Raw genomic sequence first — 20221 nt, 5'->3', positions numbered from 1 at the left:
GGCTGTCACTTCAAGCCCGTCAGAATGGTTTTTATTCGGAAGACAACAAATAGCAGGTATTGGCAAGGATGTGAACAGTGTGGGGGTTCCTCAGAAAACTGGAACTAGAACTACCATGCAATCCAGCAATTCTGCCCTTATTTGTCCAAAGAAAATGAAAACACAGATTTGAGGAGATATGTCCACCCCTATGTCTACTGCATGATTGTTTACATATTCAAGGATATGAAAACAACCTGGGTGCCCATCATGGATGAACGGAGAAGATGTGGTGTGTGTGTATATATATATATATATATGCATGCAGTGGAATTATTACTTAGCCATGAAAGAGAATGAGGTTTTGCCATTTGTGACAACATGGATGGACTTGGAGGGGACAGAGAAGGACAGATGCTATGTGGAATCTAAAAAGCAGAATGAATGAACAAATATAACTAAATAGAAGTGGAGTTGTAGATGCCGAGAAAAGACCAGTGGTTGCTGGGGGAAGGGATTAAGGGGTGAGAGAAATAGGTGAGATAGATTAAGTACAAATTTCTAGTCACAAAATAAATTAGTCATAGGTAAGAAATGTACAGTGTGGGGGAATATAATCAATAACTATGCAATATCTTTGTATGGTGACATTTTAACTAATCTTGTCAGTGGTGATCATTTTGAAATGTATAGAAATACGGAATCACTATGTTATGCATCTGGAATTAACATAGTGTTGTAGGTTAACTATACTTCAAAAACAAACAAACTCATAGAAAAAGAGATCAGATTTGTGGTTACCAGAGGTAGGAGCGAGAGGGGGAATTAGATGAAGGCAGTCGAAAGGTACACACTTCACGTTATAAGAAAAATAAGTTCTAAAGATATAATACACAACATGATAAATATAATTAACAATGCTGTATCTAAAATATGAAAGTTTTTAAGAGAATAAATCCCAAGAGTTCTCATCACAAGGAAAACATTTTTTCCTCTTCTTTTCTTTTGTATCTATATGAGACGGTGGATGTTCACTAAACCTACTATGGTAATCATTTCATGATGTATGTAAGTCAAATCATTATGCTGTAACCTTAAACTTATACAGTACTATATGTCAATTATATCTCAATAAAATTGAAAGGAAAAAAACGCAAAGGTCAGATAACATGACCTTAATGCTCTACTTAGCTCTAATACTCTGAGTATTTATAGCTATTCTTGGATCTCTACTTCTTTTCATAAATATCCATGGCATATTTTGTCTCCTAATCTAAGAATATACATTGTTCCCTTGACTTATAATAAATCGTATTTAGGAAACCACATGGCATCCATACTTCTCTCAAGTTATTTCATGTTATTCGGGTCTATTTGATGTAACTATGCATCCCTTAGAATCTGTTTCTTTTCCTTCATACTGTTTCCATGATGTGGCAATACCCATATGATTGTGTGTGTGCCTGTGTGGATGTGGCTGTGCAGGTAGAAAGGACTGAGTTCAACAGTGACCTCAACAACTTCCAAATATAGTTTTGTTTTTTTTTTAATTGCTTCTTTTTAATGTGATTGCTGACTCAGGGTAAGGACTGTTCTCTTTTTTTTTTTTTCCCTAAAGCCAGTCAACATTTTAACACTAAAGACCTTTACATGCATGTTATAACCAGAGCTAGAGTATCAAGTTATACATTTTATATTTGTGTACATCATTCTACATGTGTTTTATACTATTAAAAATAAATCTTAGAAAGCCTCTAGCTCACAGAATTAGGCTTACTTTAACAAAAATTTGCTAGCTACCATCAGCTACATATTTAGAAATAAAACAATTACATCGTTCTTATAAACAAATACATTCTGGGGGATATCATACTAATGATGTGGAATATCATAGCTATTTGATACCAATCATCAATTTAAAAATAAATGCACAAGCTCTTTTGACATTAAAAAAGCTTTTATCTTATTAAAATAGAAAATAAATTTGAAAATTACTGCATTTAAGTACCAAAGCTGCAAAATCACACTATTAATAATAATCAATTTAATATGGCTTGATTTGATTACTTAAAATAATTTCTTAATGTCTTGGGCCATCTTTGTGAATACCAACCTTTCACTGTGTCAAAATTCTGTAAGTTTTGTTTCAGATTCAGCCTTACTTTTAGTCTGTCATCATATTTATCTCTTATAGCAATAATCTTTTAAGTATTGTGTTCCCAGTATTCTGTGGTGCATTGAAACTGATGACAAATATCTAGATTGGAAATGAATATAAGGAATAAAGAAAGAATGATTGTAGTGGGCTTCTGGTCATGCCAGAAACAAGACAGCATTCCTCCCCAATAAGGAGGCATGTCACAGAACACAAGAGCCAGCTTGAAGGGTCTTGTAGTGGCCAAATCTGGGACAATTTGAGCACAAAAAACAATTAAGTCCATTAATGAATGATAACCTATTAATATAATACATATATATTCTCTGTCTCCCTTCCTCTCTTCCTCCTTTCTGTCTGTCTGTCTGTCTCTCTCTCCATCTCTACATATACACTTTTACACTCTTCTCTGGATAGATCAATGGATCCATCTAACAGTAGACAGATAATAGACAGATTAGAGACAAGAGGCAGCAAGTGATAATCAAATGAGGTCAAATACTATCAACAGGTGAATTTGCATAAAGGGTATACAAGTATTCTTTGAACTATCTTATTTTTGCAACTTTTCCATAAGTTTTAAATCATTTCTAGTAAAAGTTAAAAAGTACTAGTAAAAGCATGCTTATTTGTATTTATGAAAGCTTCCAAGGATTAGAGATGGTGTCCCATTATTATTTTAAATCTTTCTGAAAAATTATCATTGTCAGGCATCCTCACAGGCTGTGGATAAATACAGTATTGGTCCTAAGGGTAACTGGTTCTGCATTTATGCTACAGATGTTTGAATTTTTATTAAAAATTGATTCTGGTATTGTATCGTCAGACAGATTAAGAATCTGGGCTGTACAGATGAAGTATCTATGTCACTGTTTTGCATATCTAACATGAGTTAGAAATATAAGAACATTTACACCTTGCAATTAAACCCAGTATGACGTCACTAGAGTGATGTTACTAAAAACCATTCATGTAGAAAATACAAAATGTAAATAATGAAGATGATTGTTATTAACTATAATATTGAGCCAACAAGATTGCAGTAGTAATTTACATATTTTAAATAGGCTTAATACCAACATATCAAAAAGGCTTTTGGACTTTTTATTATAACTAAATTTAGTATGTAATGGCTAAGATATTTTTTCTTTTCTATACATACACATGCTTTCCTAGAGAACCAAGAATCTGAGGAACTGTTATTGGTACATCTTAGTGCTCTCTGCTTAAACTTGTAATTAAAGGAGCTGTCCATCCTGTGCAGTTTTGATATTGATTTCTTTTTCCATCTGGATAATTTTGTGGGGTCCACAAGCTGCCTAGCTTTTTACCATCATTGCTGCTTAATTTAGGTCTTTAGTGCAACTTCAGACAGCGGTGCACCGTTTACATCATTGTCATGTTAGTGGAATTATGGAATTAACAACTTGTGCAGCCATACCCCAAAGGTGGTGGTTTCCCAGAGAGATGGTTCCATGCCTAGGCATTCAAGCCAGACATGTTTCTTATAACAATATATGTCTTTGTTCTGATTCTTCATTTAAGGCTTGAATACCTAGCTCTCCTTGAATTGATGCCTGGATAAAGATGGATGCAATACTATTTAATACTACTTAATAGCTAACATAACATTGCATAGTGCCTTCTCTACCCAGAAGGACTAGTATTTTGGTTTATGTAATATTGTGCCTAGTTTTAAAATTATTTGAAAGATATGAGATCTATTAGCAAAACCTGTTCAAGTCTGGGGACCATGTTCTCTACGTTTTTTGAAATTTCTCTGCTTCCATAAAGACTTGTATGTTGTGATAGCCAACCTCCAAGATGGCGTCCAATGATCCTCGACACTTGGTATCCATGCCTTCTATAGCTTCCTCCCACATTCAATTAGTGTTGGCCTCTGTGACTATTCTACAATATGGTAGAAGTGATGGTGTATCACTTCCAAAACTAGGTCATAAAATACATTACAGCTTCTGTTTTGCTTTCTTTTTAGGTCTTGGGAGAAGCCAGCTGCAATGTCACGAGGACACCCAAAAAGCCTATGAAGAGGTTCATGTGGCAAAAAGCTGAGGCCTCCTGCCAAGCACCATTTGCATGAGCCACCATGGAAGCCGCAGTTAAGCCTCTGGATAACTGTAGCTCTGGCCAGTATCCTGACTGCCACCTCAGACTCTGAGCCGGAACCACCCAACTAAGACATTCTTGAATTTCTGACCTCCAGAAACAGTGAGATAACAAATGTTTGCTGTTTTAAGCCACTAAGTTTTGGGGTAATTTGATATGCAGCACTAGGTAAGTAACATACATGGGTTCTCAATGGACTGAGATCATCAATCATGAATGCTTAGATGCCATTTATGTCTACCAGAAAACCCAAATCTTAACCAGCTTGATCAACTGGAAATTTTAAGACAGAAGATCCAATAATGAAGAAAACATTATCAAATGACAGTACAAATGTTTCCACTGAAAAAACCTTTCTTTTCCTTCTTCTTGCCAATCATTGTCTGTCTAAACTCTGCCCGTCTTTTATCGCTAAAATGTTTTTATTCTCATCCCCAATCCAGCACCAATGTGAGAGTGTAGTATTTTTCACTTTCTCTCTACCTGTGGAACTTTGTAATTTTCCCTTTGTAAGAATATATAAATAATGTGGATATTATTTTCCTTCTAGACAATATGCAATAAATTTAATTACATAGGCTTTGGGGTTAGCCTTCCTGAGTTTGTACCCCAGTTCCATACTTAATAGCTGAATGATTTTATGCAAGTCACTCACCTCTTGTACATCTATAAAATGGGCCTTACATAGTACTTATGTCTCAGGGTTGCTTTAAGGATTCAAACTTGTAATCTATGTAAAGTGTTTAGCAAAGGAAATTCCCAACAAACATTTATTATTTTAAAACTATTATTACTAGCCAACTTCAAGTAAAACTGTCACTGTGAAATTAAACCATGGCATAATTCCCAAGCTTAATGTTTATTAGATCTTGGAAAAAAAGTTTGTGAGCTCTCCAAGCTTTAGTTTCCTTACATGTAAACTAGAAATAAAATAAACTCTCTCACTGGGCCTTCGGAGGATAAAACATTATATAATAAATGTAAAACATCGAACACAGTGCCTGACAAACGGTAGGCGGGCAACAAATGTTCATTGCTTCCTTTCCTCTCAGCTTCTTAAAGTAGATACTGTGCAGAGTGCCTGGGGGCTGGCTGCTAAAACACGCTAGATGCAAAAAGGAAAACGTGTTTTAAGCTTGGTATGTTGAATTGAGCTGGACATAAAGCTAAACAGCTTTCTATTACTTAAATGTTGAACATGCCTGGTTAAGATATACAAGTCACTTTTCCAATCTTGTTTAATAGTATAGGTAATGCTAAATCTTATCTATTTTATTTTTATTTTGTTCATATTTTTTATTTGTATATTCTGCATGGCCGATTTTTAACACAGTTGCTGTAATTAATGACCTAATTTGAAATCTAAAGATTCTAATGCTTCTAGTTCATGTTCAGTGAACAAAAGGATGATATATACTTGGATTTATCTTTGTGTGGTAAACTGTTGGGTTTGGCCACTTGCAAAGTGATCTTAGGGGCAAAGGCTATGGGCTTGAATCCCATTTGAGCCCCACATACAATAACAGGATATAGAGATACAGGCATCAGACTAGATAGTAGGAGTCCAGGTCTGCCACCACCCAGCCGTCAGGTAAATCACCTCGTTCCAGAAAGTCAAAATGTTGTAGGGAAAGCTGAGTTAGAAAGACCCACGTTGGAATCCGGGCTCTGCATCTTCATAATTGTGTGATTCCCTGGAGTTTTAGTTCCCTGTAAGTTGAGGGCCGTCATATCTAACTTACAATTTTGTGATTATCGAATGAAATAAACATGCATAGCCTCTAGTATGTGGTAGATATTTAATAAACAATGTTTTTGCTTTTCCTTTCTTCCCTAAGCCTCAGTTTTATCACCTATAAAACAGGCCAGTTGAATTTTATTGCTCGTTTAATGTTCTGTTATGAACTAAGCTGTTAAGTGGTACTTGGTATTGAAATGTAATGAAGTGCAATATCTGGCTATAATAAGAATAAAAGCACATTGTGGTGGTGGAGGGGAGAAAACATAAAAATTCAAATGTACGTGTCTAAGAGGAAGGCCCACCCCATATAGATTCAACAGTTACTTCATTTGCATTCTGTTGTGCCTACAGATGGGCTGATGACAGTGATCAGTTCACAGGGTATTAGTCAGAGGCTTGTCTAGTAAATAATGGCAGAACAACAGATCCAGTAACATCAACCCAGCTGGCAAAGTCACCCTTTGGGCGAAAACAAAGCATGGTTGACCTTTTCCTCTTTTCTCCTGAACCATGTCTTATTATTTCCTACATCAGTTAGAATCAACTACCCCAAGATACAATTTTTTAAATTTTTTTTTAAATTAAGACAGAGAAAATTGAAGGTAATAAATCTGAGGAGCTTGATTTAGGTTGGAAAAACATGTATGCGTATAAAAAGAATGTAAGAATGTTCACAAGGTTGTAAAAAGCACCTGTTTTTAGATGATGGGGCTGGTTGAGTTTTTCCTGTTTTGTTGTTTGTCTACATTTTCTGAAATTTCTTTCATTATTATGTGCTACCTCAGTAGTGAGAGGGGAAAATGGGCTATGAGTATAATAAGTTCCCATGGGGACTTGGGCAGATTGCCTTCCTCTCCTCCACCTACCCCTGGAATTCAACCTAAAGGATGGAGTTCTCACCACCCCCTAGTGATAGTTTCCCAAGTAAATAAGGTAAAAATTCACTTTAAGAAGCTGAACCTCAGGGTCTAATTATATAGAATGATTCAACTGCCACATTTATTCCTTACAACACTGAGACATCCTATCTTTGAATGTGTGGAAAGACATGAACGTCTATACCTCCCTACACATCTGCTCAAGGAAGCCATTTATAGAATTGCCATGGACATCAGTATACAATAGGACTACAAGGTGTAGTAGGAAAAGTCACAAGGTTCAGGATTATAATTCTGGCTCCATGCCTAATAGGTGTGTGTCTTAGGGAGTTACTTGATGATTAGAAGCATGGATTACTTCATCTATAAAATGAGGATCATAATAAGTACTTCACAAATTTCCTGTTCCAGGACTAATGAGGCCATAAATACCAAGCCAATGGCACTTAAAATGTGGGTCTTCCCTTCACTCCCATTTCCTTTTGTGACTTCTGTGTACGTGTCCAGATTATTGCGCTAGTGTAGGATATGGGGCTAAGGTAAAAATCAGCTTTCCAGTATGATGTTTGAAGTATGGTTTTGCTTTCCAGAGACAAGGATTAAACTGGACTAAGCCAAGTAATTTTTTCTCCACGTGTAACCAATCAAATTTAGTCACAAATAGTGCATAGTCAACTAAATGGAACAGAAGATCTTACTGCGTAGGTTCAAAAGAAAAGTGAAGTCTATTTTTAACTAGCTATAGCTGAATCTCTTTTTTTCTTCCTTTGCAACATTTTGTGACAGCCTACAGTTCTGTAAAGTGATTGAGCTGCATTGAGATTTAAAAAAAAACCAAACTTGTTTTCTTCAGATGATCTCATAAGGGTTAACTTGGAATTTTGCTTCCTATGAAAACACGAGCCGAAATTTGAATAATGTTGGTAACTTCAGACGTTTCGTTTTTGCAAATATTTCAAATGGACTATTAATTTTAAGCACTAGTGCTAGGGAGAAAATATTGTACTTACAGGAAAAAAACTTTTAATTTAGAAAATAAGTGTTTCCTTTAAACAATCTCCCAATCCTTCAAATAATATGGAAGGAAAATTAAAGGCCCAGAGGAACCACATATTCAGAGGCAGATGTGACACATGTTAGTGAAATTATTTTAGGAATTACTAAGGAACACTGAGTGTTTTGGATAGTTTTCTAAGCTTTATGTCTATAGAATTTATTCCCTACTGGTAATCTATATTCGGATATTTTAGAGTGTCTCCAAATTCAATATATTCTAAATTGAATTTATATTTTCCCCCTCCATCTTGATTCTCTTCCTTTATCTTCTTTCTCAGTGAACAGCTTCATTATCTACTCAATGAGTCCAAGTAAAACATCTGGGGATCATGGGACATACCCCCTTCTCACACTTGGTGTACTTATTTTACCAACATGTCATCTGGTAAGAACTTTCCTAATATTTCAAAGATCCCTCCCTCCTGCTGGATTCACTCTGTCAATTTCCTTTCCAAACTGTCTATCCTTCTTGCTGGGATTACTGCAGTGGCTTCCTTATGGTTCTTTTTTCCTCTAATCTTATTCCCTCTAAACTGTCCTCCATATTTGTGGTCTTGATCTGAGAGCAGATCTCCTTTGCATTAGATTCCTTAGCGGGTTCAATGCCAGGTTTGGAATTCCTTAGTTAACCATGCAAAGTCTTACATGCCTTTGCTCCTGCCTACTATTCTGGTCTCTTTTCTTGCCAGTCTAGATAACTGTAATGCACCTCTCACTCTGCAATACTTTTAGCTCCCCTAAGGTATTACACTCTTAATATGCCTTCTCACATGCCACTTCACACTGCCCAGAACATTTTTTTTTTCTCTCCTACCTAAATCTAACTCAAAGATTAATTATCATCTCTTGGACACTAACTTGGAATCACATCTAACTTTCTCCCCAATACACAAATACACACACACACACACACACACACACACACATTTCTGTCTCATTTGGATGCCCTCGCTTGTCCTTGCAAAACTCCCAGTGTGCAGATTCTTCCAGAATTTATCTTTTGGGACTAAAAGAAATGATTTCTTTATTTGTCTCCATATTAGATAATTAACTTCTCGAGGCCAGAGGATTTATCTATTTTGAGTTTGAATTCCCAGTCTATGGTTAGTGTTCAAAAAACAGTGAATTTTGAATGAATATAATCTTGAATTTTTTTTTTTGCACTTCACTCATTTACCTCTCTGGGCTCCATTTTCCTCATTTATGACAGTAAAGAATTGGACCAGTCAATGGGTCTCAAATTCTAGACCTCACACTATTTGCATCAAAGCATCTGGGAACTGCAAAAACAAAACAAAACAACCCCTCAAAATAGGAAAAACCCAGATTACTGTACTTAACTCCCAAAGATCCCGATCAGCATAGCTAGGCAAGGGCTGCAGAATATGTAATTTCTGATATGTAACAAGGTTTGGGATCAACTGGCCTAGTAGGTCTTTGAGCTTCAGAAACCATTCAAATGCTCTGTGTTTCCTGTAGAGCATTTCTTAATCTGGTGTTCAGGGTCTCTTTCCGTGAACCCTATTTTTTTTCCTGCAGTCTCAGGTATCATCTTCACCTTCTTGCATTTTCTGATCCAATTGCACTGAATTGCTTATAGAAAGACCTATACATGCTGTCTCTTTCTGCAAGTAATGCCCCGCTATTGTGTTAACTCCAGGACAGAGCTTAGGCACCAACTCTTCCATGAATAATTCTCTGAATTCCCTTTTCCCACTTTGAGATCCTGTTTTTGCTTCTCCAAGGGTATTTTGTATTATAATGACTTTGAGCTTCTTGAAGAACAAAACAGTTATTCAATGAGTGCTCTCTCCTTTCTTTATTGTGGCAGTTTACTTATTACTTCAACAAATATTTACTGAGAATCTACCATCTACACTGATAATCTACTAACTTAAATTTATTTATGTCATTTTATCTTTATACTAATAACATTGCAAGCACTGTCCTCATTTTGCAAATGAGGAAATAAAGGCTTATAGAGGTTCAGACACTTGAACAGCCAGCTTCGTGGCTGTTTTGACGGTTGGGTTAGAAGTAGCTTTCAGGTGCCTTTGATGTCACTTTCTTCACAATACCATGTTTTTCTTAAGGGAACAAAATAAAATAATGAAGATAAATACAATTTAAGGTGGATTCTCCTAAATCTATGTCCTCATTTTTAGGTAATTGCTGGCTCATTTTTAAAATTGAGGTAACACTGGTTCATAACATTATATAAGTTTCATGTCTGTGACATTATATTTCAACTTCTGTATATACTCCAGCATGCTCATCACCAAAAGTTTAGTTTCCATCCCACCATACAGGTGACACCCTTTATGCATTTCAGCCTCCCTAAAGCTGATTCATTTAAATCACCCCTTGGGAGCCACAGTCTGATAAACTAGAATTTGTTGTGAAGTCAGAGGAAGTCAGTACAGTTTAGTCGATGTTTTAAGCGAATTTGAAGGAAGAAAATTCCCAGTAGTAAAACTATAAAGAGGATTCTTTTGGGATTTGTGAACAATTTAATTTAAAAATCAGTTTTGATGCTTTGTCTTTTTCTTGTGTTTTAAGACTGTTGCACCTTTCCAAGGGCTTAGAAATTTGAATTAGGAATGAATGGCGGCAGAGAAGACCAGACTGGGCAGAAGTCTCTCTTGGGGGGTTGAGTCCCTGCCATTTTCCTCTGAGGCTTGACAAGATTAAAAGATAACTGACATGAGTTAATATGTATTAAATGCATATTAAGTACTCGACATTTTGTTTAGTGTTTTATATTCATTTGTTCAGTGTTTCTGAATGTCAGTAATTCCTATATCACTTTTATGGACTTTGCTACCCCTAAGTGTCATCTACACTATTACTTAATGTTTTCCCTTAAATGGATTTCAGTCATCCTTTTTATCCCCTCTTGTCCTAAGCAGTAGTCCGTAAGTATGAAGTCCAGTTATATATTTTTATATTTCAATCAAATATTTTTCAATTCACATTAAAAAAAAACACATTAAAACAGATACATCATTATTACAAAAGAGTTCACGTATTACCCCAAAATCATATATTGGACCACAGTTTGTGAAACACTGTTTTGTTTCATTTAAATCCTCAAAAATAACCTTTTGGGTTAAGAACTCATTATTATTTGCATTCAAAAGTGAGGCAAAAAGAAGGAAAAGTGAGGCAAAAAGAGATTAAATAGCTTGCCTAATGTCACAAGCTGAGAAGTGGTAATCATGGTTTGAACTCAGATCTGTGTTATTCTAAAGCCCAAGCCACAAAATACTATGACAGTCTTCAGCCTGCCCTGGGAAAGATTTAATTCATATTCCCAATTTTGCATATGCCATAGTTGTAACTTTGTAAAAGTATGAATGTGCGTGAAAGTGACTGAAAGTAAAATAAGAAGTTAAAACAGATGTGTAGGGCTGGTTTTCCTTTCCATCTTTTTCCCTAAAGATTTTAGTATTACATGTGTTTTACTTTTATGATTGAAAAAAAAGGTAGACAGATTTCTGAGATCATCTCTCTGTTCAGTCCTAGCATTTCAGAAGTCCAATTTAATACCAATATTCATTCAGTGGCTTTATATAATTGTGTGGGTCTAATTGTTTACTAAAATATCTTTAAAACCTTAAAAACGGTATCAACCATGAACTGATTTTGATGTGCTAGGCTCTGCATCCTTGCCTTGGCCAGCTGTCACAGAGGGCGGTACTGAAAGTTTTTAGAGAAACAAATGTTTGAGCAATGAGGAGTGAGAATTTTTTTCCAAGCACCTGTGACTTGTTTATGCTAACTGGGTCACGGCGGATGCTGGCTGTGTGTGGGCTGCATCTTTTATGCTGTAGGTGAAAGTAAGAGTTATTAATTGGAATTATTTTATTGTATTTTCATATGATTTTCCTCTTCTCTGTCTCTCATCCTCTCATCTTCTCTCTCTTGTCCTCATGGCCTACTTATGAGCCCTGAATCACAGTACGTGACAAAGCAGATGCTTGCTGGGGGCAAAGGTACAGCCAGCATTGGAAGGCCACGTGCAGGTAAATTGTCAGCACCGAGAATGCTGCTCTGTATACAGAGAAATGTCCTGTTTCAAGGGCACACTTTAGAAATGGGAGGTTGGATTTCATGGTCATCTATATATGGACAGAATTGGCAGCCTGGGTATCTCCACAATATCTTTCCTCTTGATCTGCCTCCACCCTCTCCTTCACACACAGTGTTCCTTGCGTTAAACACAGGTTTGGAAAGCCTGAGTGTGAGCAATTAGAGGTCTAAAATGGAGTACGTGGGAGGTTAGGAGGGAAGGCTTGGTAGTTAGCTTGTCATCCATGAGTGAAGCACAGCATGCTGCATCCTGGCTCGAGCTACAGAGAAAAAAACAAAGAACCTCCCCCACCTCCCCCCCAAAAAACCCCAAAGCAAGTATTTGTTGAGGGTGATGACCTGAGCACCATAAAAACAAGGCTGGAATCTGGGTAAGGAAAGTGTCATCTGAAGCACTTCTCAGAAGCAAGGGTCTGAAAAATAGTACGGTTGCATGTAAACTACTTGGTTAGGTCATCACCATGAGGACACAAGAGATGTGGCCAATTTTGCTGTGCTGGTCCTAGCAGGACTCTGAGAGGCAGACTGATAAATGGAAAAGATTATAATCCAATTGGCAACCCAGCCCCAAACGAGGATCCAGTTCCTTTACAATCACTGTTTTTGCCTCAATCCTTAAGGAGCAAGTAAGACTCACAGGTCCAGATATGAGACACATCTAAGACCATGACATTAAAATTTGGGGGGACAGACATGGAGACAGAAGACAAAGTGGCACCCCCTCAGCAAGATTCCTAGAGATAGCATGACCAGGCTTTCAGTGAGTGGTTCTCAAGGTGCACTTCTCCTGCATGGGGCTAGGTGGGTATCTACGGCCACCTTCCTTTGAGTCTGGTCAGAGGTGGGAGTGTGAATGGTAGTTGGTTTGAGGATTAATCAGCCCAAAAGTATAAGGACTGGACTGGGCAGTAAGCATCTAAAGAAGGAAGGGGAGAGGGATCTCAACTAACGTACAGCTCAGAGCTAGCTTCCTAGACATATTCAGAGCGGCTTTTGAATTGATCTCAATTAAGTTCATCAGAGTCAGTGTTGAGGGGTCACCTCTTCCAGTATTCTACTTTTAGGCAGAATAAAAACTCAGCCTTCACAGACTATTGTACATTAAACATTAGAAAGTTCTAAGAAGGGTACTATTCAGGAACCTTGGAATTCTATTTCAAAAGGTTAATTCTCTTCAATAGTACACCAATTGCCTCCTGCTGTATTTTCTTTTTGCTTCTGGCTTTTAAATTCTTTCTGTTTTATAGAAGATGTAGCAGAGTTGATGACTTTCTTCCATTTCGTGTGTCTCTATGCAATTGAAAATTATTTTTACCTGTCCCTCCCTTCCCTTCAGTCTTTAAATAGAGCCTCTATTTTCAACTAAAGATTTTAATTCTTTAAAGGTCTTAGGAAGTTCTATTTTGTCAATCATGAATTGTCAAAAGTCCCTTTCCTGGATCCAAAGATTCTGTTTGTAATGCAGATTTAGGCATTTTCATTCCTTCAGTTCAACAGAGACATTTAATAAATCTTAATACTACTGTATACCAAGGATGCTACTAGGCACCCAGAAAATGGTATTTAAGGACTTCACCATGATCTCGGTAGGTAACAGACACCTAAGTAATAACAAAACCATGGCATCAATAATAAAGAACAACAATGTACAAAACACTTTATAGGCATATAAACTCCTTTAATTCTCAAAACCCCCTATGAATTTGGAGCTAGTATCAGATCCATTTTGATTCGGATCCTGAGAGTTAGAGAAATAAGGCTGTTTAAATGAGTTCATGTATCTAGGAAGTGGCAGAAGCAGAATAAGACAGTTATAGTGGCTATAGTGTAGGCTGAACAGAATACTATGGGAGAAAGCCCTGGAAAAATCAGGCAAGGCTTCATAGAGGAGGCGGCATTGGGGCTGAGTCTTGAATTAAACCCAGGAAAGGAAACAGCATGAGGACATTACATGCAGATGATTATTGTCAATGATTTGCAAATAACTGAGTGCAACTAAACGTCAAGGAGTCCCAGAGACTTAGAGTTTAGCTTCAGAGTACATTTAAAGCTAAGGATGGAAAAACTAGCAGTTCTGATAGATTTCACAGGGCAGGGAAAAGGTGGAGCTGGAAGGTGGTTGGAGGGGTGGGGATGAAATGGTCGACAGAGGGGTTTTAGATGAATTTCTCTCTATTTCCAAATACAACTTGAAGAGGCTCTTAGCTTCTCACTGTGGCATTCATCAGTTGTCAAAACTGGCATTTCCCTTTGTTTGAATAAGAACAATGTAGACGGCAGAAAAGATGCATCGCGATGAAGTAACAATGGTTCCAAGGCCGAGAATTATTTAAAATGATTAAAGAGGGGAAATTGTGAGCAGGAATCATAAATGTGTTTGTCTAGTAACTTCAGTCAAATAGCTGCCTTTTAATGTATTTTCCCTTTTGAATATAATTTTAAACACCCAAAGATATTGATGGTCTTTGAGAAAAGAAACCTAATGCAGTAGACAGGGCATTGGTTGCTGTGGTAAGAAGACATCTGATTCCAGTTTCCATCTTCTCACTGTTGTAAAGTGTGTGATTTGGGCATGTGGCTGAACGGCTCTGAGCTATACCATCTCCAGAACTATAATTTGGTTACTAATGTTGCCTTTACTACCTGTGGAGTTGTGGGAGTCAGACATGCTTGAATTCAAATTCTGGTTATGCTGCTATCTAAATGCGTGATCTTTTCTAATCTGTGAAATGAGCGTTATAATTCCTCTCTCCATCAATTTCTTTGAGGATTAATAGATACAATGAATATGCAAAGGGCAGTGCCTGATACGTAGTCCAGTCCTTTTAATAAAAAGTCCATTTACACCTTTCCAATGGTTTGGATTCATTTAATAAAAAAGACCTAGATAAAGAAAGCTACTCAGGCAAGAACAGCTGCACAAAAGGAGCTGTTAAAACCTCCTTTACTGTCAAATAGGAGGTCAGTAGTTCTTAGCCCTGGTTTCACATTTGAATCACTGGAGACAATTTAAAAGATTCCGTATGGGACTACTGTAACCCACCTGTGGAGCCTTCCCAGCACAGACCCCCTACTAAGCCCCCGAAGTCCCCCACCTGTAACTTATCTGTAGAAAAACTTTAGCCTCCCAGGCTTCCCCGAGTTCCAAAGAGTATATTTAATCAGAAGTGAGAAAATACAGAAGGAAAGGAAAACAGTCAAGCAAGACAAAATAATAATAGTTTAGCCATTAAACGAAGTGAAGGACCTTTAGTTCCCCCTCAAGGTCTAGAGATAATATTAAGTCACAGCCCTTGAGCTGTTTTGCAGCGACTGAAACCCCTACCAGGTGGAAGAAGTTAACTATAATCTGCCCAGAAGCACATAGACCCCAGACTGATTGGAACCTGGTGTCAGAAGGTTGACTTTACTGTCCGTGGGCAGGTGGACCCAAGTTTGGTTTGGTAACATCACCACCAAAGATTCTGCCTTAATTGGTTTTGCCATGGTACTTCAGCCTTGAGGTCGTAAAAGTTCACCAGGTGTTTCTAATGTGCACTAGATTCAATCATTGCATCTCAAACTTTACCATAAGTTACTTGGCAATCTTTTTAAAAATGCAGATTCTGATTCTCTAGGTCTGGGGTGTCTGAGATTCTGCATTTCTAACAAGCTCCCAGGTGAAGCTGATGCTGCTACTCTGGGATCAAACTCTGAGTAGCAAGTGATGTAATGATCCATACTGATTGTTTTCAACCTTCAGTGTCCATCAGAGTAGCCCGGTGGCTTGTTGAAAATGTAGCACTGGGACCTGGTCTGGTCCTCACAAATTCTGTTTTACTGGGTTGAGGGAGGGGCCAAGGAAAATCACTGAAGTATAACATCCATTTCCAACCTGAAAATTCTGTGATGCTAATTTTGTGATTTTATAATATGATTTCCCTCCCATTTCAACTATACTGTTAAAAAAAAAAAAAAAAGAGAGTCCGAAATTGAGTGTGTGGGAAAGATGAGTAAATTCAAACTATGTGATGTCAAAACAGAGCTGATCTTGATATCATCTGTATTTTCAACCTCCAAAAATTCTCCCCTTGAGTTAATGAGGATTTTCACAGAACTCTGCATGAGCAGGATTCACTGTTGACAAAGCACTCACAGATGAACTGGGAGAGGAACAGGTTAACCCTGGACTTTTTCTGCTCTTTGCATCACGCTTTTTAAAGCAGAATCCCCGGAGAAGCAGGCTCTCATCTTTCTTACCTCAAGATCGAACCAAGGGAAAATGGAGATGGGAGAAAATAACAAGCTGCTTTATTCAGCAGAGCAGATGATTGAAAATCTCTGGGAATTTCAGCAGAGTTTGCCCCAGGATAGACATCAGATCACTTTTTCCCTTCTTTTTCTTATCCTCCTAGATTCCTCTTGCTTTTACTAAAAACATCCCCTACCTACCTAGGGGCAGGCGTTTAGTCACTTTCCAGGAAAAACTGAAAAACAACCATGCCAGGGTCCAAAACATGATAATTCTTGTATTGTGGTTTTGGATAACCATTTTGCATGTAATTAACATAGAAGGGGGTTGTTCTCAAAAAGTTTATGAATTTGTAAATCAACTGATGCACAGACAACAATGTGGAAAATGAAACTCTGATTTTCTTGCTTTCTTTAAAAACATTTACATCTGTAAGATTAAAAGTATTTATACCTGTAAGAGCACTTGATCCGTCCATAGAAATAGCTGCATGCCCTTGAGAATGGACAGCTCAAAAACATAATAATCACACAACAGTTTGCCAACCAAGTCCTAGGTCACCCTCATTCCAGGTACTTAACTCCATACTGTGTTCCCATTTGGACCTTCTTTATAGAAGAGGGTGTCAAATCAGGGCCACTTGACCTTACTAATATTCCCTCTGAAACTGGGCTGGCCTGGCCAAGTAGAGAGCAGCACAGGGGCCGTAACTGCTGCCTCAAATGCTGTTCTCAAGAACGAGCCACTAGGCTGCCCTCCTTCCACTGGTCCTCAGGGGCTTACCACTGGTGAGATACGAGCTTTAGTCATCTACTCTAAAAGATGTGCATTTGGTTCAGAAAGGGAGAGGGTGCACGCCATGATCCTCAGCCCTCTGCCCATTCACTTGGAGCCCTTTATCAGGCGGAGGGACTTGTTATCCAGGAAAGACTGTGCCCAGTGGAAGGGGACTGCCATGAAGGAGCTGGAGCGATGCAGTAACAAGCCCCACATCGCAGTGGCAGCAAAGCTCCAGAAAGGAGACTCTGGGGGTGACTGGCCCCAGGTGGTGGGGCTCTGGGGCAGATGCTGGGAGGAGAGGGGCTCTCAGTTTTCAAGTGAAATGAAGGACGAGGTAGATAGGGAGTCCCAAGACAAACTTTTACTATTTTTCAATTTTGCCCTGAGTTGGGTTTTGATGTGACAATAATCACTGTGTTTTAAAATATATTTAAAGTTATTTATTTATTTAGCTAAAAAATAGGAGGTTAACTCCTATCAGGTAACATTCTTGTTTGTAAGGCAGCGGCTTCCTTATAGAATCTCAAACACAAGAGGGATGGCCTTTTGCCAAAAATGTTTATTTCATTGAATTGTTTATGAATGGCATTTCCCATGTGGCAGACAGTTTAAAGCACTTTAAAATCTTATCTCATGAATGCTCTTAACAATTTATGAATTGGGCACTATTATTATTTCCATTTTTCAGAAGAGGGAATCGAAGATCGAAGAGGTTATTTCTCCCAGGATCATTGTGGTAAACCCAGGATTTGAACCTACGGCGGTCAGGGTACAACCACTGTGTTATCCAGCCTCTAATGCTGAGGAAAGTGTTCTCATTCTGGGGTGGAAGGACAGAAATTGGACAGGATGGACTGGCTCTTAAATGCAGGTCCCCAGACTGGTGTGCTGGCTAGGTAATCATCATTGGAGCTCTTGCTTGAAATGCAAAACCCTAGGTCTTAACATCTTGATTTCTGATTCAGGAAGTCAGAGGGTTTTGAAAAACTGACCTGGATGTTGTTTAGGGAAACCCCACTCTTACCACAGACCCAAGATGCCTTGATTGGAGCATCATTCTGATTACCCTAAAATGAACGTGATACCCAGGAGCAGTGGTAGCTTATGCTACCACCTCCCATGCATTTCCCAGTCATTCCAGCTCCTGTGTCTAAACCACAGTCACCAGTGGCGACAGTTCTGACCACTCCACCCCCAACTCCATCTGCCGACAACCATCAGGTTGCCTTGAGTCCTCTGAGCCTCCCATACCCTGAATGCTTTCCTTCTGTAAATACTTGGAGCCCACAGTCTTCTTAAAGGCTTAAGCCATGTCCACGGCAAGGCAAAATGACATCTTTATTAACTATAGTTAACAGCCCCTCCCCTTCTCTGCTCTGCCAACAGATGTGCAGCCCAGAGGATGATCCCACCACCAAACATTTTTCTCCTGTTCAAATGGAATGGACAGAGGCAGCAATGTTTAAACACAGAACTGGAGATGGAAGTGAGCCCTGCCTCAGCCCCCTTTTCCCTCTGGCCTCCATTCTCCATCTATTCCTAGCATCTTCCTACTTGCAAACCCAGAGGGGGCCGGAGGTTCTGGCCAGCCTCTCACCCTTTTCCTACTTTAGTACATTTTCATGTCTCTTTAAGTGGCTGACAGTAGCACTGCTGACTACATACAACCACAGGGATGAGAATTAGCTACTGTACCACTTTTGCTAATACTGATGAGTGAGACTGACCCAAGCAAATCAACCAGATAATTACCAGCCTCTCTTGGCTTTAAGACTGGATCCTGCCCAGGAAAATGGAAGTGGAGAAGGAAGAGGCTTACATGCCTTTAAGGTTGTCATGAGATATTGACTTGAGAGCCAGGTAAAACCAATTCAGAAGAGACTACTGAGAAAGCCAAGGCAGAAAGTTCTCAGTGCCCTGTGTGAAGTACCCATTACTGCATACAGTGAAAGATGCCAGAATTATCAAAACAGCATTTCCTTTTCAGTTCTGCCTTGAGACATCCAAGAATTCAACTACTTCTCTCTTTAAGAATATGGATGCTGCCTTTCTCCTCAGTGCGTTACTTGTACCATTTGGGATATGCCCATCATCAGGTTGCTTTGACCGAATACCCTAAATATTCCATGGAAAAGAGAAAATAGGCTTAAAAGAAATCTCCTGCCTGTCAGGAGAGCCCATTAAACACTCCAGCTATACATTCGAACTAACCCTGGAACAGAACAGCAAGCAAACTAGAGTCTAACTGACCATCTTAGAGTCTGTAATAAAAATGCATATATCAGCCACACTTCACAAGGGGCATGTTCCTTACTGCGTCCCAAGTGCACTGTTTATTCCTTGAGGCAATAACTGAATTCTAAAATAGATAAGGCAGCTGTTGAAGCATAAAGCTTATTTCAGGAGCCCCTCATCCAGCAGGATCTCAATCCAAGAGGTCAGAATGCCCTAGATCTTCTCCAGGGCAGTGTCTGCAAACTGAACTTTTCCCGGGGGCTAAAAACATCCTTAAGCCTTTGAAACTTACACTTTGGTTGCAAAGAGGTGGGGGAACAATTTTCTAACATTGCTTTCTGAATGGCATTTGTGCTGAAAGTTGGGTAGGTTGCTTTTTTACCACATCCAAGAAGTCTAGATTTATTTATTCCACTATATGCCTGCCTCAGTTCCAGGAACAGTTTGATAGAGGTTATCAATTTACAAATCGCAGTCATTGAACTTCTGCAGTAGAGCACAAACTGCTACAGTCGGCACTGCACTGTTAATATAAAACCAACATGCAAACAAGAGGAGTTTCCTCTTTCTCCCATTTAATTACCTTGAGCTCCTTGACTGTAGAAGAATCTTTGAGCCGACTCAACATCCAAGAGTCTATGAGCAGACTCGACATCCAGAAAATAATCCATTTTGGGATAATCCATCCTTGATGTTCCAAAAACAGAGTTTTAAGACAAAATAGTCACTTGTATGCCTATGAAAAAGGGCAAAAAATCCACAGTATTTTAGACTGTCAAATACAATTTTGGAATAAGAAATATCCCATTATAATACCACATTACTTGACTGACATTTCCAGTTTTAAGTCCCTCCCTCAACACAGCTTTCCTCTCGTATGAGAAAATGCAGCATTTAGCCAACATTTATTAAAAGTAATATATTCTACACAGAAAATAAAGACGATC

At 38.4% G+C, this 20221-nt stretch overlaps 1 protein-coding gene across 1 annotated transcript in view; it reads right to left on the bottom strand.

Annotated features, from left to right (window-relative positions):
* PHACTR1 (phosphatase and actin regulator 1) overlaps nucleotides 1–19980 on the bottom strand; it is a 438449-nt gene extending 418469 nt beyond the window's left edge. The window contains 1 exon segment of the mRNA XM_032462504.1: nucleotides 19858–19980. Within this exon segment, the coding sequence (XP_032318395.1) occupies nucleotides 19858–19960 (103 nt within the window). The 5' untranslated portion in view covers nucleotides 19961–19980.
* Nucleotides 19981–20221: the final 241 nt, after the last annotated feature.

This window comes from Camelus ferus, chromosome 20 (genome assembly GCF_009834535.1).
Source record: "Camelus ferus isolate YT-003-E chromosome 20, BCGSAC_Cfer_1.0, whole genome shotgun sequence".
Taxonomy (NCBI): Eukaryota; Metazoa; Chordata; class Mammalia; order Artiodactyla; family Camelidae; genus Camelus; species Camelus ferus.
This window is presented reverse-complemented; position numbering and strand designations above follow the sequence as displayed.